At 59.1% G+C, this 22,237-nt stretch overlaps 1 protein-coding gene across 3 annotated transcripts; it reads left to right on the plus strand.

Moving 5' to 3' along the window:
• Nucleotides 1-4,002: 4,002 nt before the first annotated feature.
• Nucleotides 4,003-21,399, plus strand: GAL3ST2 (galactose-3-O-sulfotransferase 2). Of its 3 annotated transcripts, none has more exons than XM_032355495.1 (4): nucleotides 4,003-4,157; nucleotides 17,646-17,729; nucleotides 18,882-19,146; nucleotides 19,758-21,399. In XM_032355495.1, exons 1-4 carry the CDS (start codon nucleotides 4,129-4,131, stop codon nucleotides 20,574-20,576), a joined length of 1,197 nt encoding a protein of 398 aa, XP_032211386.1. In that variant the 5' UTR covers nucleotides 4,003-4,128; the 3' UTR covers nucleotides 20,577-21,399. The 3 variants fall into 3 exon arrangements, with proteins under 3 accessions (XP_032211386.1, XP_032211387.1, XP_032211384.1); XM_032355496.1 differs by lacking the exon at nucleotides 4,003-4,157 and adding an exon at nucleotides 4,772-4,861; XM_032355493.1 differs by lacking the exon at nucleotides 4,003-4,157 and adding an exon at nucleotides 6,477-6,675.
• Nucleotides 21,400-22,237: the final 838 nt, after the last annotated feature.

Consider the following 22,237-nt stretch of genomic DNA (forward strand, 5'->3'; position numbering starts at 1 on the left):
GCCCCCTGTCCTGTGGGGACACCCAGAGTCACTGTGAGGTTTCTTGGAAAGCTCCTATGCAGGGGTATGTGAGGAGAGAGCTTTCTGGGTAGGTCTGGATCCTGGCTCCCCTCCCTGCTGGCTCTGGTCCATGGGTACGAAGCTAGGTGCTCCATGGGACGGTGGACCAGTCAGATGCCATCCTTTCATCTCTGGGCAGAATATGCAGGGCCCAGACCGCTTTTGGGCCCAGTGGCCATGGGCCCCTGGACAGCAAGGGAGATGAGTGGCAGGTGGGTCCGAGGGGGTGTGGAGGCACGGGGCTGGGACCTGTCTGATCTGGCTGCCCGAGTTTTCATTCGCCTTTGGCCCCAGAAGGAGAGACATGGCAGGGGCAGTGACTCTTCCCCAGGGCATGGTCACACTCCTGTTTACGGATGTGGTTCAAAGCCAGGGCCCTGGAGGCCTGCTCTGTGGACACTGGCAGACAGTTGGTTTGCTGGCAGAGGTCTTGGTCCTCTCTCCCCTGAGCCCTGGGCCAGCAAGAAGGGTGTGCCTCCATGTCTGTCCATCCCTGGCAGGACTGGACTGCATGTCCAACATGGAGACAAGTGTCCGAGCAGGCCCATGCTGCTGGAGGCCCCCTGCCCATGCCAGATGGCCCCTCCTGTGAGGCAGGCCAGGGCAGCATGGACAGGGATCCTGCAGTTGGGCAGCATGGAAGTGCCCGTTGGGCCCTCCAGCTGTGGCTCTGCACCTGCTCCCAGTGTCCCCTGGAATCCTCCTGCTGGGTGTAAGCTAGACCCCAGCGGACACTGCTCTCCCGGGGGCTCAGCCCACAGCCTGGGCACCACGATGGTTCCTTTCCTCTGTCCCTGGGGCTGGACTGCCAAGGCTCCATGTCACATTGCTTTGTCCTGTTCTGCTCCCCCAGCCCCAATCCGAACTGGGGGTACAGTGGATAGCCCACTCTTCCCGTCTGGGGCCAGGGGAGAGGGATCCCAACTGCTGAAACATGCCCCTGGGCCCCAGTGTTTGTAAATGCAGGGATCAGAGAGGTGACTCCCAGCTGATGACAGTCAAGGTTTGGGCAGCGGGTAGAAAGGCACTATCCCCCTTAAATGTGGAGCAGGGAGGGAGGATGCAGAGGCTCATGGTGTGTCCAGGTGGAGTCGGCCGCCACCTGCCATTGGGATCATGACTTTAGGCTGCAGGCATGGGTGAGTGGGGAGGGGAGGCCGTGGGTGTCTCTGGGCACCCACATCCACGCTGCCCCCTGGGCCTCCCCTGTTGTGGGGTGACGTGGGGCTCTCCATCCCAGGCCCTTGTCAGAGTGGACACTGGGGCTCATGGGTGCATCGCAGGTGAGGAGCAGCAGGACCCCTTCTGAGACTGACCAGCCCCACCCTGCCCTGCCTATGCGGCCTGGCCACAGGGCACAGGGAAACATCCATCCCACATGGGGGGCCTGTGTGGGGGCTGGACAAGAAGCACACTGTCTTCTCACTGAGCCCACTGCCTTGACAGGGGTATTCCAGGGTGCCACCAGGGCCCCTTGTCTGTTCCATCTGCTAGGCCTTGAAAGGTAGAAGAAAAGGTCATCTAGCCAGGTCTCCCAAGTTCAGAGCCTCGTGATGACGCTGCAGGGTGGGCTCATGTCCCAGCACCCCGCAGCGTGTCCTGCCCATCCCATGTCCCCAGGGTAGCTCCCATGGACGTCTCCTCTTCTGGAGCCCCTGCCTTCCCCACCCCATGGTCCATCCTTGCCCTGTTTTCCCTGAACTCGGCTGCACCACCCTTCATTCTCTCCCCTCACTTTGGCCTCCCAGCTCCTGGCCAAGACCTGGTCCCACAGGACCCCCCCTGGGGCTCATGGCTCTGGACACCTGGTGCCTCCAGCTGCATCACCCTGGACCCTGAGCTCCACCCATCACTGTCCGGGGCTACCACAGAGACAGGCTTTCTGGCAGCTCTGTGGTTTTTCGGGTCGCTCAGGATGGAGCCAGATGCTTGTCACCCATCAGAGATTCTGGCTCTGTGAGGGGCAGCCAGTGTCCACCCAGGGTGCTGGTGGACAGTCAGGGTTACAGGGACAGTAAGTCAGGGGGAAGGGAATCGTTTGCAGCAACAACAAAATTGGAGGTCCAGGCAGGTAGGGAGGTGGGGTGTCCATGCTGGAGAGTCCTGGCCCTGTACCCACCTGGGGACTCCTTTCCATCTCAAAGTGGACAGACAGATGAGTGCCCTGTCAGCCAGAAGCGTGCTTTCTTGGATGGGGGCGGGAACCTGCTGAGGTGGATGAAGGACCTTTTGAAGCTAGAGTGATGGGTGCCTTGGTCTATTGGCCCCACCACAACCCTTCCCGGGGCAGCCAGATAGGCATCTGCATCCCGGCCCAAAGAGGGCCGACCCCAGGGAAACAGGAGACCCTGTGCTGTAGGAAGGACCGAACTTCTCTGGACTGGGCTCCCTGGTGGGGTGGTAGACAGGGGACACTGTGGCCAAGACTGCACAGGGAACTCAGGAACAGAGGGGAGGAGGGCCCGAAGTCTGACTAGGGCCTGGGCCAGGCCCCTCTCTCTGCCATCACCCTCCCTAGGGCCACAGGAAGCTCACGGGTACCTGGTCTACATCCAGTGACATCTCTCACGTGGGGTTGGAGGTGTTGCACAGGATGTCCCATGGATCACTGCTACCTCCGGGAAGGGCCCCCCTATGGGGAGGGGCTCCCCACTTCCCGGCGTGGCTCCACACCCTTCCCCTTGACCTTGGGCTTGGTCATGTGGTTTTTCATGTTGTGAGGTGTAGGGAATGGGCTGCAGTGGGGGCGTGAGGTGTGCTCTTGGCTTCCCTGTGACCCTCCTGGAAAGAGAGCTGTCTGGGCAGCTGCTCAGACCCAGAACAAAGGTCCAACCTGTGGCGGCTTGGAGGGTAGAGCCCTAGTTCCTTCAGACCCATGAGCAGGGGGGCGGGCATTTGCCCTGGCTCCACAGAGATCCCTCTTGGAACCCCATGGAGGGTGGCAGCAGACCTCATCCTCCCCCCACCCCATTCAGTGGAGGGTTGTCCTGAGGGTACAGACTCCCTGCCCTCCAAGCTGGACCCAGGAGTCCTGTGTGACACTGTGTGCATGGTGGCAAGACGCTCCTGCTGGCTGACCTGGGGGTGGGAGGCCCAGCAGCAGAGGACACGGGAGCAGCCTAACCTGGCCTCCATCCATGGCACCCCTCTCCTCCTCGAAGCCCCTGGCCCACCCGCCTTTTCAACGTAATCAGAGTGCCAGGTGCCAGCCAGCAGGGAGGATGGTGTGGGGACTCAGCTGGCCCGGTGGGGGGTGGGTGGGTGGTGGGAAGGTGGCCCACGGGCTGGGCCGGGCGGTGATGTCCTGCTGCCCGCTGGCTGGCTGGACGCATGAAGCCGCAGGTGCCCGGTGGCCAGTGTGGCGAGGGGTGTCCACCGAGCCCGCCTCCTTGGATCTTCTGGGGTTTCTGTCCTCTGATGGGTGTAGCACTCGCGGGAGAGCTGGAGACACTTCCCCCGTCCCTGTCTGTCCTTCATCTTCAGACTGTGTGTACTTCTTTCCTGAACTGAACTCTCATGCAGTAACTCTCTACTCGTATTTCTATCTCGCATTGCAGTGTCCTTGTTCTAAAGTTCTTTTCCATCCTAAGACGTATAAAATAGTTGGACTTCCCCTAGCATAAAGCGAGCTGTGAAGCAGGAGAGGAGAACAGGTCTGAATTTGATCTCCTGTTTCCCTTATTCATCCTCTGAGAGACCGGTTGAACCTCCGCCTTCACCTCCCACCTCGCCCTGAGCTCTGGGTCCAGAGGCCCTGGAAGCTGCCCATGCCCCCAACCCCCCTTTGGTGGACGGAGCCTGGGGAGCAGGGTGCAGCCTGGGGGGCGAGCCTAGAGAGGAAACTCTCCACCCCCGCCACACCCCAGGAAAATCCGGATCTTCCTGAGAGCGGAGGCTGAAGCTGTCCGCAGGGTGGAGGGTGTGGCCTCGCTTGCACCTGAGCAACGGGCCAGCTCCCCGGGGAGGGAAGTTCACGGTTTGCCCAGTGCCTGTGCCCAGGGGCCGAGAGCTGGCTCCATCTGCCAGCCCGCCAGCTGCCCCCTGCTGTCACCACAGGCCCCAGACAGCATGCCGCCCCTGCCAAGGGGCACACACAGGTAAGCTGGGGGGTGTTGGCAGCACAGACACAAAACGTCTTGAATTCCTGGGTGGTCTGAGGACCTGGCAGAAGTTATTCTCTGTCTTTAAAAGGAAGTTGTTAGATTTGGAGCTTTTTTTCTCTTATGATGCCCCAGACTCACCAGCTGGGGCTTTATTTCGGACTGTGAGTGACCCCTCCTGGGTCCTGGGTCTCTGAGGGGTTACGTGGCTCAAGCTCAGCCGACGACAGTTCTGTGTCTGGGCTTGAGGCCTGGGCAGGCGGTGGCTAGGAATCTGGGACCTCCAGGCCTTTGGTCCCCGGGCCACGGTCAGGCCCCTATGTTTGCAGCATGGGTCTTCCTGGCTTCGGGGGCGTCCCTGCCTGAGCCCCTGACCCTTCTAGCTAGTTCCCCGCATGTGTGTTAGTGCCCTCGCTGGGGGCTCCAGGGACTTAGAGCGAGTCTCCTCTAGGGTGTGGGTGCCTGGCCCTGCCGGCTCTGAGTCATAAGCGCTGTTTTCTCTTGTAGACATAGAAGAAGTTGGATTTTTCAACGCAGTTTAGGTGTGGAGGGGAGGTGGGTGTGCCTGGAAATGCTTTGCATTTTCCTTCTCTATCTCATCCCACATGCTCTGGGGAGAAGCCAGTGCCTCTGGGTGCCTCCCTGTGGGCCCTGGGCTTGAGCACGACCAGCATCTCTGAAGACATGACTTCCACCCACCGGTGAGGACAAGGGGTCCCCCAGGAGCTGTCTGAGGGGGGAGGGTCCAGGTGTCCCTCTTCCGTGGAGGTGAATGGGGTCACCAAGGTTGTAAGGGGGAGATGTGAAGGTTTGGGAAGGATCACTTGGCTAGGTAGAGGCCAAGCTCGGGCCCCACTGGTGCCCAGGCCTCTGGTTTCCTCCCTCTGGAAGGGGAGGGAACCCCAGGGGGTGACCCAGGAAGCAGGCTGCCTGGTGGGGCAGCAGGATGGTGTGTCTTAGTCCTACCGAAGGTGACTGTGCTGACACAGGGTTGGGGCCGCAGCTGCTCTGTGTGTCCCAGGCTCCCCGGTTTGGCTTGAAGACCCAGGAGGAAGGGGCACCCTGGGTCACTGTGGCCACATTCCCTTACTATTCCCACACCCTGAGAGGCACAGACTGTCCAGAACGTCTTGTTTATTTTCCTTGAATTATGCAAATATTTGGAGGCTCTTCCCATGCAGGCCGGTGTGCTTGGCTGGTTGACAGGTAGGCTGAGTCATGGCCCTGAGGACAGGGGGACCGTCCCAGACGGACCTGGCCAGGTGGGTACTCAGACTCCGGGCACAGGGAGCAGATGGCCCTGGGAGACGTGGCCATGCAGGTATCCAGTGGCCCTGGGTGGTCTGAGGAGCTGCCTGAAGCAGAGACGAGACCTCCCCTCTCAGCGAGTTCCGGGATCATGGTGTATGAAGGCACATACCTTCCTCAGCTGCCCCAAGGTTTGGGACAAGCCCAGATGTGGGTGGCACCCCCAGCAGAATCCTGTTGCTGCCGGGGATCCCAGCCCTAAGTGGTGGATCTCTGGATGGCAGAACGGAAACCCCAAAGTTCTGAGTCCTGGCCCTGAATGTGTCAAGGGGGGCCCCCTGAATACTTGTGTGTCTGGGGACAAGGGAGCCCCTGGAGTGCTGAGCCTGAGGAGTCCTGCCCATGGGGCCAGTGTGTCCCTGTGTGTGACCCCATGTGAGACCCTTGTGTGTCCCCATGTGTGACCCCTTGGGAGGCATGTGACCCATGGGGCCAGTTCTAAGAGTAGTGGGGGGACGCGCAGGGAGCCCTGGGTAAAGTCTGCTGGTGCCTGGCTGTGGGGGCTGCAAATGGGCTGGACAGGGCATGCGTGGAGGCCAGAGGGAGCCAGGCCTGGGGCTGATGACAGGCCCCAGGGTGCTGCCCCAGTCGTGATCTGGTGAGGTCACCATGCTCCTAGGAAAAGCCTGGCTTTTGCCTGAAAGCTGTCTTGTACCCCCACCACAGCAAGAGTGCTGGCCCATCCGTGGGCATCCCTGACTGAGCCGTGGACAGGTGTCTGCTGAGCCGGCTGCTGGGATCCTGGGGAGGCTGGGCCATCGGTGCGGGTCTCCTGGAAGCTCCGGCTGGGGAACTGGGTGTGCTGTGTGGGTCTGGGTACGGTGGACAGAGGAAAGAACCATCTGGAAGACGCCCTAGGGCGGAGCTCCTGCCATGCTCAGGAGCAGTCAAGACCACGCCTTCTGGAAGGCACTGTGTTTGGCATCTGACCACAGCTTGGAGATGTGGCCATCCTGATCTCAGTGGCTGGTACCCTGTGAGGCTCCTCTCTCCTGGGCAGGAGCAGGGTGGGAGGATCATGGAGGGCTGAAGACCATGAGGTAGTGTCGTCCCCACTCCTGGCCCCAGAAGAGGCTTGGCTCATAGCCTGCTGGCCTCTCAGAGCCATGGACACCTCTGTGAAGGACAGATGGGAAGTGCTTTGCAAGTTGTGTCCTATGTTCCCAGCATTATGGCCCACCGGTACCACCGGGAGTGGTCCGCCCGGGTAAGGGGAGGCTATCACCGCTGGCCCTCCAGACTCAAGCCTGGTGGCTGCTGCAGTGGTCCTGAGGGTGGGGTGTGCTAGTGCGCTAGTGGACACGGGGTGAGGTGTCCAGCCGCAGAGGCCAAGGCCACAGTCCATGGGGTCTGCCAGAGTGACCTGATGCCACCTCTCCCCTGCAGGCACCCTGGGTGCTCGGGGTGGGTGTGGGGGGTGTGGGGGGTCGGGGGGGGTGGGACCAGGAGACCCTGCCTGCCCCTCCCCTACCTGTTCCTGTCAGGTGGAGACCGGCTTGCTCCTGCTGGTGGGGGGTGGGCACTGCCAAGGGTCCCTCAAGGCAGTGGGTCTCCTGGGTATGCAGGGCCAGAGGAGGGGCCGGCTACGTGGACCCCGCACCCACAGTGGAAACAAGCATGCAGGCTTCAGCAGACTTATTGAGGGGGCTGCTGTCGATGATGAGGGGAGGTGCAGGCCAGGTTGGGGGGCTCTGACAGGAGGGCCTGGCTCTGGTGGGGTTGGGGGGCGTCCTCCTGGCTGGCCTGGTGGGCTGTGGGCTATGGAACTGCTCAGCTTGGTGTGGGAGGCTCAGGCTGACAAGGGCCTCAGAGACCAGGCTGTTGGCCCAAGTTGCTGGCCTGGGGCCTTGGGGTGTGGCGTCCTTCACCACAGGACTGGGCATGGAATCCCCTGGGAGTCATGCCCTCACACGGGGGCTCAGCTGACAGCCTGATCGCTGCCCTCCCCCCTCTGCCGCCCCCAGCAGGATGCACGTTTTCCCAGGCTGTAAGACTGGCAAGAATCTACTCAGCTCTTTAGAACTGTACACGTATCTCAAGGGTACAGACGGGGAATTCACAATTACAAGTTTTCAAAGTCCACACTCGGACAAAAGGAAAGGGGTCCCTTTCCTTTCTGCCCCAAGGCGGATTACAACTGGTTTTCAAACGTTAGTGTTTGTCCTTGCACAATTGAGAGCTGGCTGGGACAATCTAGGAGGTGAGAGGGTGGGGGGTGGGGGGGTGCGGCTCTGCGTGGTGGCTGCTCATCTCCCCTCCCCAGGCAGGGTGGGGGAAGCCAGGGCAGCCGAGCAGGGCCAGGGCCAGGGCCAGGCCAGGGCCAGGCCAGGCTCACCCACCCAGGAACCACCACCCCAGCTCTGGCCAGAGTGGAGGGAAGGAGGGTCTGAGCCCGCCCCTCAGAGCGGATAGTGTCTCCTGCCACCTGGGGTGGGCGCAGGGAAGAGGCTGTATCAGGACTTGTGGGGCTCCCAAGAAAAGTGGGGACGGGCCAGAGAGGCTGGGAGAGACCACAGCTGGCACATTCCCCACACCAGGACTGCTGGCCCTGGGGCAGCCCTCCCAGTGGATGGGGGCTCCCCAGACGAAGCACGATGGGGGCAGAGGCAGGATGCACCTGCCGTGGGATAGCGGAGCGCCAGTGTTCTCACAGTGACAGTGAACTGTGTTCTCACAGTTCTCACAGTGGGAGGACTGCTGCCCAGGACACAATTCAGTCTATGTGTCAGCGTGAAGACAAGTGTCACAGCAGAGCCCTCAACCTTTCCACAGCTGATTGTTCTCGGGCATTTTCTGGTCTGGTCTGTCTACTCCATGTTTATTTTAATCTGTTCTGTTTATTCTTTTCTACTCTGTCATATATTTTATTCTGTATCTATTCTAACCCATCCCATCCATTCCATTCTATCCTATTCTTTTTTGTTTAAAGTAGGCTTCATGCCCGGTGTGGAGCCTAATGTGGGGCTTAAACCCATGACCCTGAAATCAAGACCTGAGCTGGAATCAAGAGTCAGACAGATGCTTAGCCAACTGAGCTACCCAGGCGCCTCCTACCCTATCCCACTCCACCCACCCCATTCCTTTCCACTGTATTCTATGTCTATTCGACTCTATTCTCTAGCAGTGCTAGCTCCATGCCCCCGCCCCGAGGGGGTGACCCACCGAACTGACTGCCCAGAAAATGGGTGCTACTCACAGCTAGGCCAGCAACAACCTGAGCTATTGAGCACGATGCAGGGGTGTTTGGGAGAAGTCTGGAGAGATGCAAAACCCAGCCACTGGAAGTGATGCCATGCTCTTTCTCGGGGTCCTGCCTGGCATATCCCTAGGGGCTGTGTTCAGCTGGTGGTTGTGCGGTTGGAAGGCCCTGGATGGCCTCGCTTGCTTGCTCATGGCTGAGCCACCTCAAAACTCCAGGTGGCCTTTCTCTTCTGGAAGTACTGCAGCCCCCTTGGGGGGCCGTCTCTGGGGGTGTTTTCAGGGAGCAGAAGCTGCAAGATTTTTATGGGTCTCCCAGGAACCTCCCAGCATCACGTTGGTATGTTCTGTTGGTCAAAGCACGGCCATCACTCCTGACTCAGGTGTGGGGCCGTGGGCTTCAACAGCCCGGGAGGGAGGGAGGCAGCGGGAGGCGGGTGGAGGACAGGCATCTGTGGCTGTGTCTCTGCTCTTCACGTCCAGCAGACAGTAACAATGTGACCTTATTTTCTTTTTCTAGAAGGAGCCCCTGGGTGGAGGGTGGGCCACATTCCCCTCTGTTCTTCGCGAGATGTTGCATTTGGATGTCTGACACCCCATCCCTGTTTCCTTTCTGATGTGGCTTTCGTATGGATGGCTCCGTGCTCCCGACTCCCTGGCCTGTGGCCTCCACCCACCTGGCACTGACAGAGTCTTCAGCCCTGGGGGTTGTCCCCAGCCCCGGGGAGACCTTGGGCAGCTTGGCGATGGCCTCACACTGATCCGTCGGGGGGTGGGGGGCACTGGAGGCCAGCTCCTCACTGATGGTTCTCAGGCTGCTGAGCTGGGGAGGGGGCCTGCGGGGCCTGGTCTCCTGATGGGACAGCATTTTAGGCCAAGTGTTTGGTCATGGGGAGAGAGCCCTGAGGAACGGTCAGTCCTGTCCTCGGTCCCCACTAATTCCTGACCCCCACTGCACCTGCTCCCCTTGGCTTGTCCTTGTGCTCTGCAGTGCGTTGGGGCTCGACGAGGACGATGTGAAGAATGAACGGTGGGGGGGGGGGCTTTATCTGACAACTCTGGACCCTACATGCGAGCTCTGGGTTAGGGCCCTGGTGCGCTGAGGAAGAATGTGTTCTAAGAAAGCCCATGCTTGTGTCTGGAGGGCCAGAGGAAAGAGGGCTTTGTAACAACCATTGTGTGTGGGGGTGCAGAGGGGACAGTCCACTCTGCTTTCCTCAGGCTGTGGGGCCACCAAGAGAGAAGGGAGACAGGGTGGCTAAGCAGGTGGTTGTGGATTTTGTGAGGCTGACTTGTCAGCTCTGAGATAAGGCTCAGTATTGTTTTCCTAGATTTTGGCTAAAACTGGTTGGCCACTGAATGACCGGCAGATATTGGGTTCTGTGTCTGTCTACAGTCCCCCTTAGGCGGATGTCTGTCTGTCTTTCAGGAGCTGGTCAGATAGATTGACGTGTGTGACAGAGAGATCCTGGATATAAAAATCCCATTTCCATAAAACCCTTGTGAGTCTCCCACATAGTAAACAAGCTCAGTGAAACCAGAAGTTCCTGGAGCTGGAGTGGGGATGTCTTAACCCTGTTTGTGACCCGTGACTTTAGCTCTTTGACAAGTCTTACCCAGACACGGGAGAACTCTCCCGAGTGACCTGAGGGCAGACCCACCTGGAGTGCTCACCTGGGGCTCAGGGGCTTCCCGCCCCCCGCCATCAGCTACTCATCTGGGGCTCAGGGGCCTGGGGCCTTGCGCTCTCCCTGCGCCCCACCGGAACCAGACCAGGGCCGCATCTGGTGGACAGCCTTGGCTCTCAGGCCTCTGCAGCAGGGGTTCTGTTTTCATGGGCTAGGACGCCGTGGCCTCTCCGGCAAGGCCTGACGGAGAGCCTGCTGGCCCCCTGACCACTGCTGGGAAGCAGCCTCGTAAACATTCCTGAGGCGGGCGGCAGGCGCACCGCCTGGACGTGGGGCCTGGAGCCCTCTCCCCGGTGATTCCAGATGCAGGAGGTCTGAGACCCTTTGGAAGGTGTTCACTGATCATGCAGGCCGACTGCCAAAGGAAAGGCAGCTTGGCAGACATTGGAAGCAATGTCGCGTGGTAATCATTTCCAGCTGTATTTATTTATTCCCACAATTGTTAGCTTTCAGTTTTTTTGGCAGCTGAGCTCTTTAAGAATATTTTTAAATTTATTTTTTATCGTTTTAGACAGTTTTATTGACGCAATTCACATACCAGACAATGTCCCCATTTAAAACTGCCTGTGCAGTGGGGTCTCATGCTGACCGCGCGTCTGTGGGACACTCTGTGTGCAGGGCACATACAGGCCACGGAGGGGCTCGGTCCCTGTCGAGCTGCTTGGCAGAACATACCGCCCACCTGCGGGCCCGGCTGCGGCCCTGACGCCTGGCCACCTGGCCCCTGGCAGCTCCAAAACCGAGGACCCTGCGGACCCCGTGGGTGTTGTACCAGAGGGCCTTTTGGCAAAAGAGGAGCCTCTCTTTAGAAACCAATGGATTTCTCTGAGGACCGTTTGTTCTCATCGTACAGCTGGAAGAACAGAGACAAATTCCTGTTGCCTCAAGACCAGAGGGGCGGTTGTGAATGTCAGTGCAGAAACCTGTAACAGATGGGCAGCGTGTGCCAGAGTTTTCCTCATCCGTGCTTCAGGGGCCAGGAGACACATGGTGTTGGCAGAGGGAGTTGTCCGAGGCGGGATAGTGCGGTGTCCAAGGGAGCTGGCGGGGCTTCATACCAGCTGGCGCTGGAATGGTCCTGTCCGGGCTGTGAACCTCTGTGGCCTCCTTGGCACTTAGGTTCCCGGGGCAGGGAGAGGGGAAGGGCTCGGCAGAAACGGCTGGACTAGTGCAAGAGCCCGTAACCGTGTGACCCCGTGACCAGGGTGTGGCCTTCTGAAGGACAGCCCTGTGGGGTTCGGGAAAGCTTGTTCTTTCTCACTGGCTGTAGGTGCCCGGGCCCCCTGAGAATCACACACGTCCAGCTGGGGCCCCGCTCCCATCTGGCGGTGGGCTCTCCTTCTGCCTTTGTGGACAAGGGACGGAAGATGCCTAGACGTGGCCTTGCTTTGGTTTCATGTGAGCACTGTGGGTGGAGAGATGAGTAAGGATGGGAGACCTCAGTTCTGCCATCTCCTGTGACTTGGAGACCACACTGCTGTGCGGGAAAGGGGATGAGACGCTGTAAGAAGTTTCCTTCAAAGAGCTGTGGGCTTGGGGTTTAGCTGAAACTGGAGCTGGGCACGCCCATGTGAGCTCTTGAGGGATTCTGTCTCCATCGCCCGACAGGGCCTTGAAACTACCACCTTCTCTGAGCCGCCCCCAGAGGATGGTCCCTGAAGACCATTCCTGCCAATAGGACACCAGGCTCCTTAGAGATGCAGCTGGCTCCAGGCCTGGGCTGGGAGGAGCCCAAGACAAGCCCAGATGGCAGGGATGCCAAGTCAGGGCCACCAGAACTCTGGGACAAGACCGTGATGCATGGTAAATAGGTGGCGTGACCGGAAGTGATGCCATACTGTGAAACAGGTGGTTTTCTCCTCTAGTGGCAAGTGCCCAGAAACGGAAGCTGGAGAAATCTCTCTTTTCCAGCGGCTACAAGAGCCAGCAAGCCAGGATATGTGCTTCGGGAGCCTATGGAGACGTGGAGACAGCCAGGCCGGGTGCAAAGCTCCCAGGTCAGCCATCGACTGAGGAGGGCACAGTACTTCCTGTGAGATGGCAACATTGTAGCAAAGTCCCCATCTCCTCGTCACCAGCACCCCCTCATCTCCCTTCCTGGGCTTCTGGGGTGCCCTGATTTCCACCCTCTCCACCAAGGCTCTGCTCTGACCCGACCTGCCCCTCTCCCTGGGACGTGTCATGGCTGTGGACCATGACCATGTCCTCCACCTGGAGTCCTGGCGCTGTTCCACGTGGAAGGATGCTGGTGCATGTCTCCTTCCGTCTCCAGCTGGGCCACAGTGAAAGCTGCCCAGGCGGGGACAGTGGGAGCCGTGGGGGGACACAGCTCTGGGCCACAGGCCTCCTCGCTGCTGCCTGGTGGGTGCCTCAGGCCAGGCACGTGGCCTGTGTGGCATGGATTCTGATTGATGGGATGAGGTGGAAATCCAACATAATCCTTTTCTGGAGTTGGCCAGCTGAGCTCATGCCATCTGCCGTGCCTCCCTCTGCTCCGTGCCCAGAAAGCCACCTCACTCCCCACACCCCCCTGGCTCCTTCCATCCTGCACAAACCCCTAAGAGCTCCAGAGACTGATTTTCTGGGCCTTGTGGTATAGACTGGGCACTCCTGCTCATTATTGCTTAGAATTTACCTAGCTGTTACTATATGATTTCCTTCCATTTGAACTTTAAAACTGACTTTCTAGTTAAGGATTCTCCTTTGGGAATTATGTTAACCTCCCAGAGTGTTTTGTATTTTATTTTTTAAAGTAGGCTTCACACCCAATGTGGGGCTTGAACTCACAACCTCAAGAGTAAGAGTCACATGCTCTACCAACTGAGCCAGCCAGACACTCCACTTTTTTATTATTAAACTTAAAGAGCCCCCCCTTTTTTCCCTAAAAGATTGTGTTTATTTGAGAGAGCACAGAGGAGGGCCAGAGGGAGAAGCAGACTCCCAACCAAGCAGGGAGCCCAATGTGGGGGCTCTATCCCAGGACCGGCGACCATGACCTGAGCGGAAATCAGATGCTTAACTGACTGGGCCACGCAGGTGCCCCTAAACTTTGAGACTTTTCTGCAGAAATTGGTCATCTCCTTTCCCCCAGGATGGAGGGGTGCTGGCCACAGCTGTGTAGGGGTGAGCATTCCTTGCTTCAGACTCAGGGCCCGAGGGCGGTGACCGGGCCAGCCATCCCCTCCTCTCCACTTCCCTGGTTGGCACGTGGACACACCTTTCGCCACTGAGCAGTCAGCCCATACCAGTCCACCTTCATGTCATGGGAAGGCTGAGGGGTGTCCTACTAGGCCCAAGTCTGGTCTCCCTGCTGTTCCACTGTTGCCCTGATGCAGGTGCCCAGCTCTTATCTGGTTCTTCTAGGCCAGCTTCTCAGTCCTACTTCCCCTTGGTTGGAATGCTTTCCCCATCTGGTTGTCACACTCCTATGCACCCTGTAAAGCTCTCTGTAAAAACCCATGTCCAAGCAGGAAACTCCTCCCTGTGTCCTATCCAGATGCTAAGCTCTGGAGTCCAGGTGTGGGATCCAATCCTCTCATGACCTGCAACTTGACCTCCTAAAGGCCAAGTGTCCCATGGCAGAGGCCCCTCAGCCCCACTTCCTCTGCTCAGAGGCCCTAGTACCAGTTGGTCCTCTGTGTGGCTGGAGCCCATGAGACAGTCTGCCCTTGCCAGGCACAGCCTATTGGGGAGACTCAGGCCCCGGACTAGGCTCCTGGAGAGACCCCTCTGTCCTTTTCCCTCTTCAAACACAGGGAAGTCTGGAACTCACCCTCTGACTGCAGATCCCATCCAAGGAGAGGCTAGGAGTCTACTCCGTGGTTATGTGTGTCCTTGGGAAGCAGGTGGGAGGGGACAGTGTTCTGGAGAAGGCTGTGAAAACTTGGAACCAACTGGGAAGGACAGCTGTGGAACCTTCCTGGGTGTGTCTGCAGACAGGGACCTGGTAGCCACCTGTCCGGGAGGCAGCGGTCGGGCTGGGTGGCTTCAACCGGGTCATCCCTCTCAGAGCTCAGAATCCAAGCCCTGTGTCGTCACCGGTGAAGTCGGGTCTTTGTAGGTGCTTTATCTCTCCAAGAATTCAGGATGCAGAAGGAATCTAGTCAACAGTCCACTAAACCATATAGGTCACTTGTCAGATGGCCAGGCCACATGCAGGGCGTGGTAGGGGTCATGGGCTCCGAAGAGGCTGCAGTCCCTCCAGGTGGCATTCTGACCCCGGCAGAAGAGACCCCTGCCTCTCCCCAGCTGAGCTCACGTCTGCACGAGGGCAAGGCTCTGGTGAGCTGGGTGGGGCAATGCTGTCTGCTGTGGAGTGAGGAGGTCCACATGGTTCTCTCGAGCAGCCATGTTGCAGGTCGGCTTGCTGGAAATCACGGCTGAAGATACCTCGATGCAAATGGACGTTTTCAGTGCTGAAGGGCTGGAATCAGTAACAGGCAGCAACATAATGGACACTTATCTCTCACATGCTGGGAAAATAATGGGAGATGCGGACCGCCCGCAGAGACGTGGACCGCCCAAGGCCCCGAAGATGGGGTTTTCCCATTGGGCTGCTGTGTGCCTGTGGTGGGCTGCAGCCATGCTCAGTGCCCTCGGCCTCATGAATCCTGTCTGAAGAGCCTGGTATCTGGAAGGTGCCAGCCATCCCAGTGTTGGGACAAACAGAGGCCTGACTCCTGAGAAGCCCTGGGCTGCGAGGGGCCTCAGCTGCTGGCCTGGCCACGTGGGTTGCAGGCCACCAGCCAGGCCACATCTGGGACAGCCACTTGTATTTCTTTCATAGACATGTTTGCCTCTCTGAGCAGGCCCAGCTTGGGCACTGGCTGCCCCCCAGCATTCCCATAGATTTATAGAAATGGAGCTATATAGACACCACCTTCTCCCTGGCCCGCCGCCACACAGTTGTAAACACTTGGCAAATGCTTTCTGATCTCCCCCTTGCAGCTGGAGGTGACCATGTGAACGAATTTTGGCCAAAAAGATGGAAGTGGAGGCTCTCTAAGAGCTTCTAGATGGCTTTTTGGCTCTTTATCATGGCTGGCCCTGTCCCTTCTTCCTTTTCCCTTCTTGTTGATGTGATGTCTGGAGCTTGGCAGCCATCTTGTGACCAGGAGGCAACAAACCTGGAAAAAGAGGCATGTCAACATCCTCAGTGTGGTGGGGCTAAGTCTGCCAGAACCAGCAGCCTCCCCTCTCCAGAATTCTAGATTGATGAGGAAAATCCACCACTGTTTTCTGATTCTTGGGACCAAGGAGCTAAGTGATGTGGTACTTTTATGCCAACATGAAAATGTGTGCCACAGCAATTCCTTGAGGTTTGACTCCTTTTCCAGCCACTGACTGGTAGCTCCACTTATGGGTCTCAGGACATTTTGTTCTAAAAGATTTGCTCCCACACCTTCCAAACTTGTCCCAAATTGCTAAGTCTGCAGCAGGAGGAGAGAATGTGTGCTTGGCTTCATTTATTCACTCAGCAAATGTGACTTATATATGCTATTTCTCTTCCAGGGACCAAGGGGGCTTACTCATTCATGGGCACTACAGACTATACTCAGACAGAAGCATACATGACCCCTCCAGGTAGCAGTGAGGCTGGGGGGAGAAACAGCGAGGGTGGTGACAGCTCCTGCAGGAGGGTTGGGGAGGTCACTGGGGAAGGTGAGGAGGGAGCAGAGACCAGTGGAGCTGGGGGTGAGGCATGCAGCAGCTAAATCCTCAGTATGCACAAAGGCCCTGAGGCCAGATGTGTGAGGACTAGAGGAAGGGGGTGGCTGGAGAGAGGAGCAACCTGGAGAGTTGGCCTGGAGAGTTATTTTTATTTATTTGATTTATTTCAAGATTTTTAAAGATTATTTAATTTTTATTATTATTTTAAAGATTTTATTTATTTGATAGACAGAGAGAGATAGTAAGAGCAGGAACACAAGCAGGGGGAGTGGGAGAGGGAAAACATGCTTCCTGCCCAGCAGGGAGCCCGATGTGGGGCTCAATCCCAGGACCCTAGGATCACGACCTGAGCCAAAGGCAGATGCTTAATGACTGAGCCACCCAGGCATCCCTGAGAGTCAGCTTTTTAAACTAAGGGTGTGGGTTAGAGCACACTGGGCTTTTGGATGCAAGGGTTGTTTGGGCTGCTGAAGGAGAGTGGACTGCGCATGGGAGGGCAGGGACACATGGACTTGGGGCAGCCCATGGGCTTGGGAGCCATGCAGGAGGTGAGCGGCTGTGGCTCAAGGCTGAAGGTAGGACAGACAGGCACTTCATGGGGCCACAAAGCCAGCGCAGGTTGAGGGAACTGCTGACAACCAAGAGGAAGGGGTGTGGCAGGCATATCAGGAGCTGCAGTCTGGACCCTGTTGACTCTGATGCCTTTGGACGCCCCAGTGGGGAGTTGGGGCTAGCTCAGGCTGGGGGTGTGAATTTGGGGTGGCCTATACACCAGTAATATTCATAGAGGAGACCAGCTGCTGCCTCCTATCCCTCCCAGGCCCCGCCCCCTGTGTACCCAGGTGGCCTTGGGGTGGGGAGGGGCAGGGGGATCCCTTAAGGCAAGCTCGCTTGCAGTCCAGTGCTTCCTCGGTGCCCTGCCCTAGCGGGAACACTTAGCAGGGGTGGGGTGGGTGGGTCGGGCGGATGGGGTGGGGTGGGAGGGTGCTGCTGCAGCTCCTTTGTCCCAGGGGTGGCAGGACAAGGGGGTATCCCACCTGACTCTATGGGTCTCCCCTTGCCCCAGTCCTGTCTCTTCCCTGATCTGGTTGCAGCATCTCCCCTGGGTGACGGGGACTGGGAGGGACCCATGCCTCCAGCCCACCTACTGAGCGCCTGGTATGCAGGCAGACCCGCCAAAGGGCCTCTCTTTCTCTCATGGGGCCCCTCCCTTCCCCCAGGGGTAGAATTATAGGCTGTCCCACCTCTCAGCCCCTCCCCTGATGTGTCCCGGGGGGTGCGGAGTTCATGAGTCTCTGTCCGGCCACAGTCTCCCAGGGGACCCTGCTCAGGGCCCATCAGCTGGCCCCTCCCCATCCTCTGCTCCCCAGCTTCTCCTGGCTTTGGAGCCACTGCGGAGCTGCTGCCGATGCAACTGGGGGCCTGGGAGGGGGTAGAGTCTGATGATTCAGGCCCTTCCTGGGTCTCAGGTCCCTCACCCCAGGGCCCCCTGGGGATGGGTGCGGGTACATTCTCCATAGGAATGGATACACAGTGATGGGGGTGTGGATGGTGGGGCAGAGATTGTGCCGGCCCCTCCCTGCCCCTGACTGAGGGCTGAAGGTCTTTCTTTGCCTCACAGGTGTTTCCAGGCTGTCCTCCTCCTGGCCCTGACCATGCTCCTGCTGGCTGGCATCCTGCACATGGACGTGGGGCTGTTCATACCGTGAGTTTTGCGCGGGTGCCCGCCCCCGGGGCAGGGCCTGTGACCCCAGCCTGCCCACCTCCGTGTCACACTCTGCATTGGCTAGTGATCATGCAGTTCATGCCTCCCCAGGGGACTCAGCTTTCTCCTGTCTATGAGAGGAGGGGTGGGCCCTTCCCTTTAGGGATCCATAGCCTTCTGGAGCCCTCCAGGGTCTCCTGAGGGCAGCAAGCTGCCCAGGCCTCTGGGCAAGGCACCTCTGGGCAAGGCTCAGGGAGGGCGGGAGTGAGCCAGGGGTGGGCGTATCTTGGGTGGAGCTGCTGTGTGCAGAGGGTGACAGGGTACTAGGAGGCAGGGCTAGGGTCCAGGGTGGGCCTGGGAAGGTCAGGTCGCCTGCTCTCCTGCCTGCTTGGGGTTCATCCCGTGAGGCCCAGGGTCTGCAGGGGTGTTCACGCAGGCCCTGTGTTCCGGCCTGGCCGCTGAGAGGTGTGGGTCCAGGCCTCCTCTCCCCACCTCCCCACCTCTCTGGTTGGATCTCCCCAGGGGGCACCAAAGCTCCTTCGGTCTCTCCCGTGGTCCTCCCATTGTCCCCAGGGCTGGCACACGCCTGTGTATCCTGTCCCCCACTATCAAGGGTTACTCTTACTGCAGCAGGAGGGGTGCCTGTCGCTGCAGGCTGGAGGTACAGCGGGCTGGGTGCCATCGCGGGACAATGAGAGTGGGCACCTATATCCCCTTCAGCCCTGCCGTCAGCCTGGCCGGTCCCTCTGTGACATGTCAGCCAAGAAACTCTGGGTGTGGGGTCCAGGCCACGGGGCCAGCACCATGCTGGATGCCCTGGGGGCCAGACAGGAACTTGGGGGTCAGAGAGGGGGCGCCAGGGCCCCAGGGGCCCAACCTATGCTTTGTGGGGGGACAGAGGATGTGGTCACTTAGGGAGCAGTCAGGTCTGTGCTGGTGGGTCCTCCAGGGTTGCAGGGTTGGGGGTCTCTTGGTGAGTGGAAGGAAGCACAGTTGGAGGTGCAGGGTCTGGGTATCATTGGCAGGGCAAGTGTGGGGCGGGGGATCTTGGACTGGGGAGGGGTTGGTGACAGAAGATGGTTTGGGGGTTGCGCTGGGTGGGGGGGATCCACGGACCCTCCCTGGTTGACAGTGGCCATGCTCTCCTCCCAGCCTGCTCCGGAGCCAGGCCGAGGGGCCGCCCATTGTCAATGTCATGTTCCTCAAGACGCACAAGACGGCCAGCAGCACTGTGCTCAACATCCTCTTCCGCTTCGCTGAGACGCACAACTTGTCTGTGGCCCTGCCCGCAGGCTCCAGCTTCCACCTGGGCTACCCCTGGCTCTTCCTGGCACGCTACGTGGAGGGCTCAGAGCCCCAAGGCCCGCAGCAGCGTTTCAACATCATGGGCAACCACCTGAGGTTCAACCTGCCTGAGGTGTGGGGCATGGGCAGGAGGGGTGGAAGTGGAAGGACCGGCCAGGACTGGTCCCAGGCTCCCCGTGGGGTTGTGCCTTTGACACAACCCCACGGGGGTGGTTGTGCCCGAGACACCAAAGGGATGAAGGCTGTGGATGTGTGTACCTGCAGACCTTGCCAGAGCCTCACCTGGGGGCAGGGATGGCTGGCTCACACCCTGCTCCTCTCTCCCGCAGACAGTTGGCTGTCATTGTTCTTGGAATCAGGTGCCCTCACGGCCTGCCACCCTCTCCACCTACCTCTCTGGACTCCTGCTTTTGCTTCCCAAACCCCTCTACTTCTTCCTACTCAGGACCTTTGCCCAGGGTCCATTTTTGAGGGGACACTCTTCACATCTCCTCCTCTGGGTTATTTGCCTCTCAGTGTAGAGGTCACTTCCTTGATGGGGGGTTCCCCCTGACTGGCCTTCCAAAGGTGCAGGGGGAGCAGGGGCTGGGGGTGCTGGGGAAGGGCGGGGCCCACTTCAGATGCTTCAGGATCCTTCCTGTGCTGTGGGAGGGCACGTCTGCGTGCTGGGCTGCGGCAGGGAGCCTGAGAGTCACCAGCCCTTCCTGCCGGGTCTCCACACAGGTGCAGAAAGTCATGCCCAACGACACTTTCTACTTTTCCATCATCAGAAACCCCGTCTTCCAGCTGGAGTCCGCCTTCACGTACTACAAAGACTACGTCCCTGCGTTCAGGGGTGCGGAGAGCCTGGATGCCTTCCTGGCCTCCCCGTGGACCTACTACAACCAGAGTGTGGGCCTGCCCAACGCCTTTGCCAGGAACAACATGTGGTTCGACCTGGGCTTCGACAACAACGCGCGTGCCGACGACGAGGGCTACGTGCGCGCGCACCTGGCCGATGTGGAACGGCAATTCCAGCTGGTGCTCATCGCCGAGTACTTCGACGAGTCTATGGTGCTGCTGCGGCGCGCGCTGCGCTGGCGGCTGGACGACGTGGTGACCTTCCGGCTCAACTCGCGGAGCGCACGCAGCGTGGCCCCCCTGACGGCCGTGGGCAGGGAGCGCGCGCAGCGCTGGTGCGCCCTGGACTGGCAGCTCTACCAGCACTTCAACCGCAGCTTCTGGGTTCGCGCGCACGCCGAGCTGGGCCCGCGGCTGCTGCGCGCCGAAGTGGCGCGGCTGCGGGCGCGGCGGCGGGAGCTCAGGGAGCGGTGTCTGCAGGACGGCGCGGCCAAGAACCAGTCGCAGATCGCCGACCCCCAGCTGCGCCCCTTCCAGTCGGGCCAGGCCGACATCCTGGGCTACAACCTCAGGCAGGGCCTTGATGAGCAGACACAGCGGATGTGTGAGAGGATGGTCACTCCCGAGCTTCAGTATATGGCCCGCTTGTACGCCCTGCAGTTCCCGGAAAAGCAACCCAAACGCCTCGCCTTCCTGGAGTAGGGGGCAGCGCCAGGGACAGGGCACGAGTCCCCGCCCTTCTCCTGTCATCCCTGGGAGACCAGGGTACCGACTGGTGAGGAGGGGGTCTCTTGGGGCAGCTGTGCGTCGGGGTGAAGACCCCACTAAAGGCACCCACTCAGGATCCATCCTCTTGGAGGCGCCACTGCCGTGAGGGTCCCACTTTGGGATCTGAGGGTTTGAACCTGGTTAACAGGTAGAAAAACCTTACAAGATAGGAAAGTGAGTGACACTAAATTACAAGTTGACATACTGCCCCTCGAAAGGACACATGTGGGCACATGGACCATCACAGGAACTCGAGCACAGGGGGTCAGGAAAAGCTTGGGCAGCGGGTCTGGGAGTCTCTGAAGGAGCCCTGGCGGTTCCCCAAATCTGCTGGCTGTGGGACATGGGGCTGGTCAGAGAGAGGGTTGTGTGACGCCCACAGGGAGCTCTGGGAAGCTGGCACAAGGCAGCAAGGATCTGAAATGTCCAGCTTCCCATCTGTGGATGGATGAGGCATTTTTGTAAGTAAAGAATGGCTTTAGGTTGAGAAAAGTTGAAACTGCTTATGAGACAAATGGTTTAGCCAGAGCTCAAGGTGAGGATTAGGGCCCCAGTCCCCTGTCCGGATGGCCCCCTTGGAATGTGGGTTGTCTGACCTGCTGGAGGAGTTCCTGCGGCTTATAGCACACTCTGTTGTCCTGGAGGGCACCCTGGGTGCAGTCCCAGAGGAGGGTGGTCACATGGCTGACGGCATTTGGAGAGCCTCCTTGGAAGGCAGTATCCAGGCACCGGTTTGTCAATTGTTGGGAGGGACGGAGGGCCCCCTGGTGCCTGGGGGCCCAGAGGTTAGAGTGGGGTGCACACCAGTGCTGTAGACTCCGCGTCCTGAGGAAAGTGGGGGGTCTGGGGCACTCACGGAACAGAGCTGCTCTTACATGTGAAGCCTAAAGGCTCAGCTGGCCCATCTGCCTGGCACCGGGTCCATCCTCCTTCCTCATAAGGTTCTCGGGCCTGACGACCCCAGGAGCTTGGCCGGGGCACCTGAGGAGGGGCTCCATGTATGGGCATGGCCACCCTTCTCGGGGATCTACCTGTCAAGGAACCTGCCAGCAATCAGAAGAGACAGCTCCCTGGGACACCAGTTTCATGGAGGGAAATTTTAAGAAGAATGAATCTTCAGTGAGATTAGAGGACATATTGTCGAGATTTTGAAAGGAAAAGAGGATATTGGAAACTGAAAACGTGACTTTCAAAGCACTACACCGAGACAGAAAAGAACAGAACGGGCAGGGCGGAATCAGGGGTGGCAGGGACACCACCCCGAGGATTGTCGTCCTCCACCCAGAGGAGATCGTGGAGGCCTGGCCTGAGGGACAGCGAAGAAAGCAGTCAGATGCAGAAGAGCCATTAGGCGGATAATGGAGAGGCTGAAGGAGGGTCAGCGTTATCAGTAAGAAGCTACAGCCAAAGAAAGAAATGAAAATATGGCCCTGGTTGGAAGGAAGTATCCAGGCAAATGTGGTGCCCTGAGCATCAGGCGGGCCCCCCTGAGCCACAGAGCCCCCTGCATGGGTCAGCCCGGCCAGCCTGCCAGCGTGGGGTAAGGGAGACAGGTGGCCGCTTCTGTCCCTGCCGCCCCAGAAGGGGGTCTGTTC

The sequence above is a fragment of the Mustela erminea genome, chromosome 8 (assembly GCF_009829155.1).
Source record: "Mustela erminea isolate mMusErm1 chromosome 8, mMusErm1.Pri, whole genome shotgun sequence".
In the NCBI taxonomy this organism is placed as follows: Eukaryota; Metazoa; Chordata; class Mammalia; order Carnivora; family Mustelidae; genus Mustela; species Mustela erminea.

Bases quoted from the DNA above. Each gene is read 5' to 3' on its own strand.
- GAL3ST2 (XM_032355493.1), top strand. From the start codon at position 6,575: ATGGACACCTCTGTGAAGGACAGATGGGAAGTGCTTTGCAAGTTGTGT. The intron at 6,676-17,645 runs GTAAGGGGAGGC...TTTGCCTCACAG, and splicing joins ACCGGGAGTGGTCCGCCCGG to GTGTTTCCAGGCTGTCCTCC. The intron at 19,147-19,757 runs GTGTGGGGCATG...GTCTCCACACAG, and splicing joins TGAGGTTCAACCTGCCTGAG to GTGCAGAAAGTCATGCCCAA.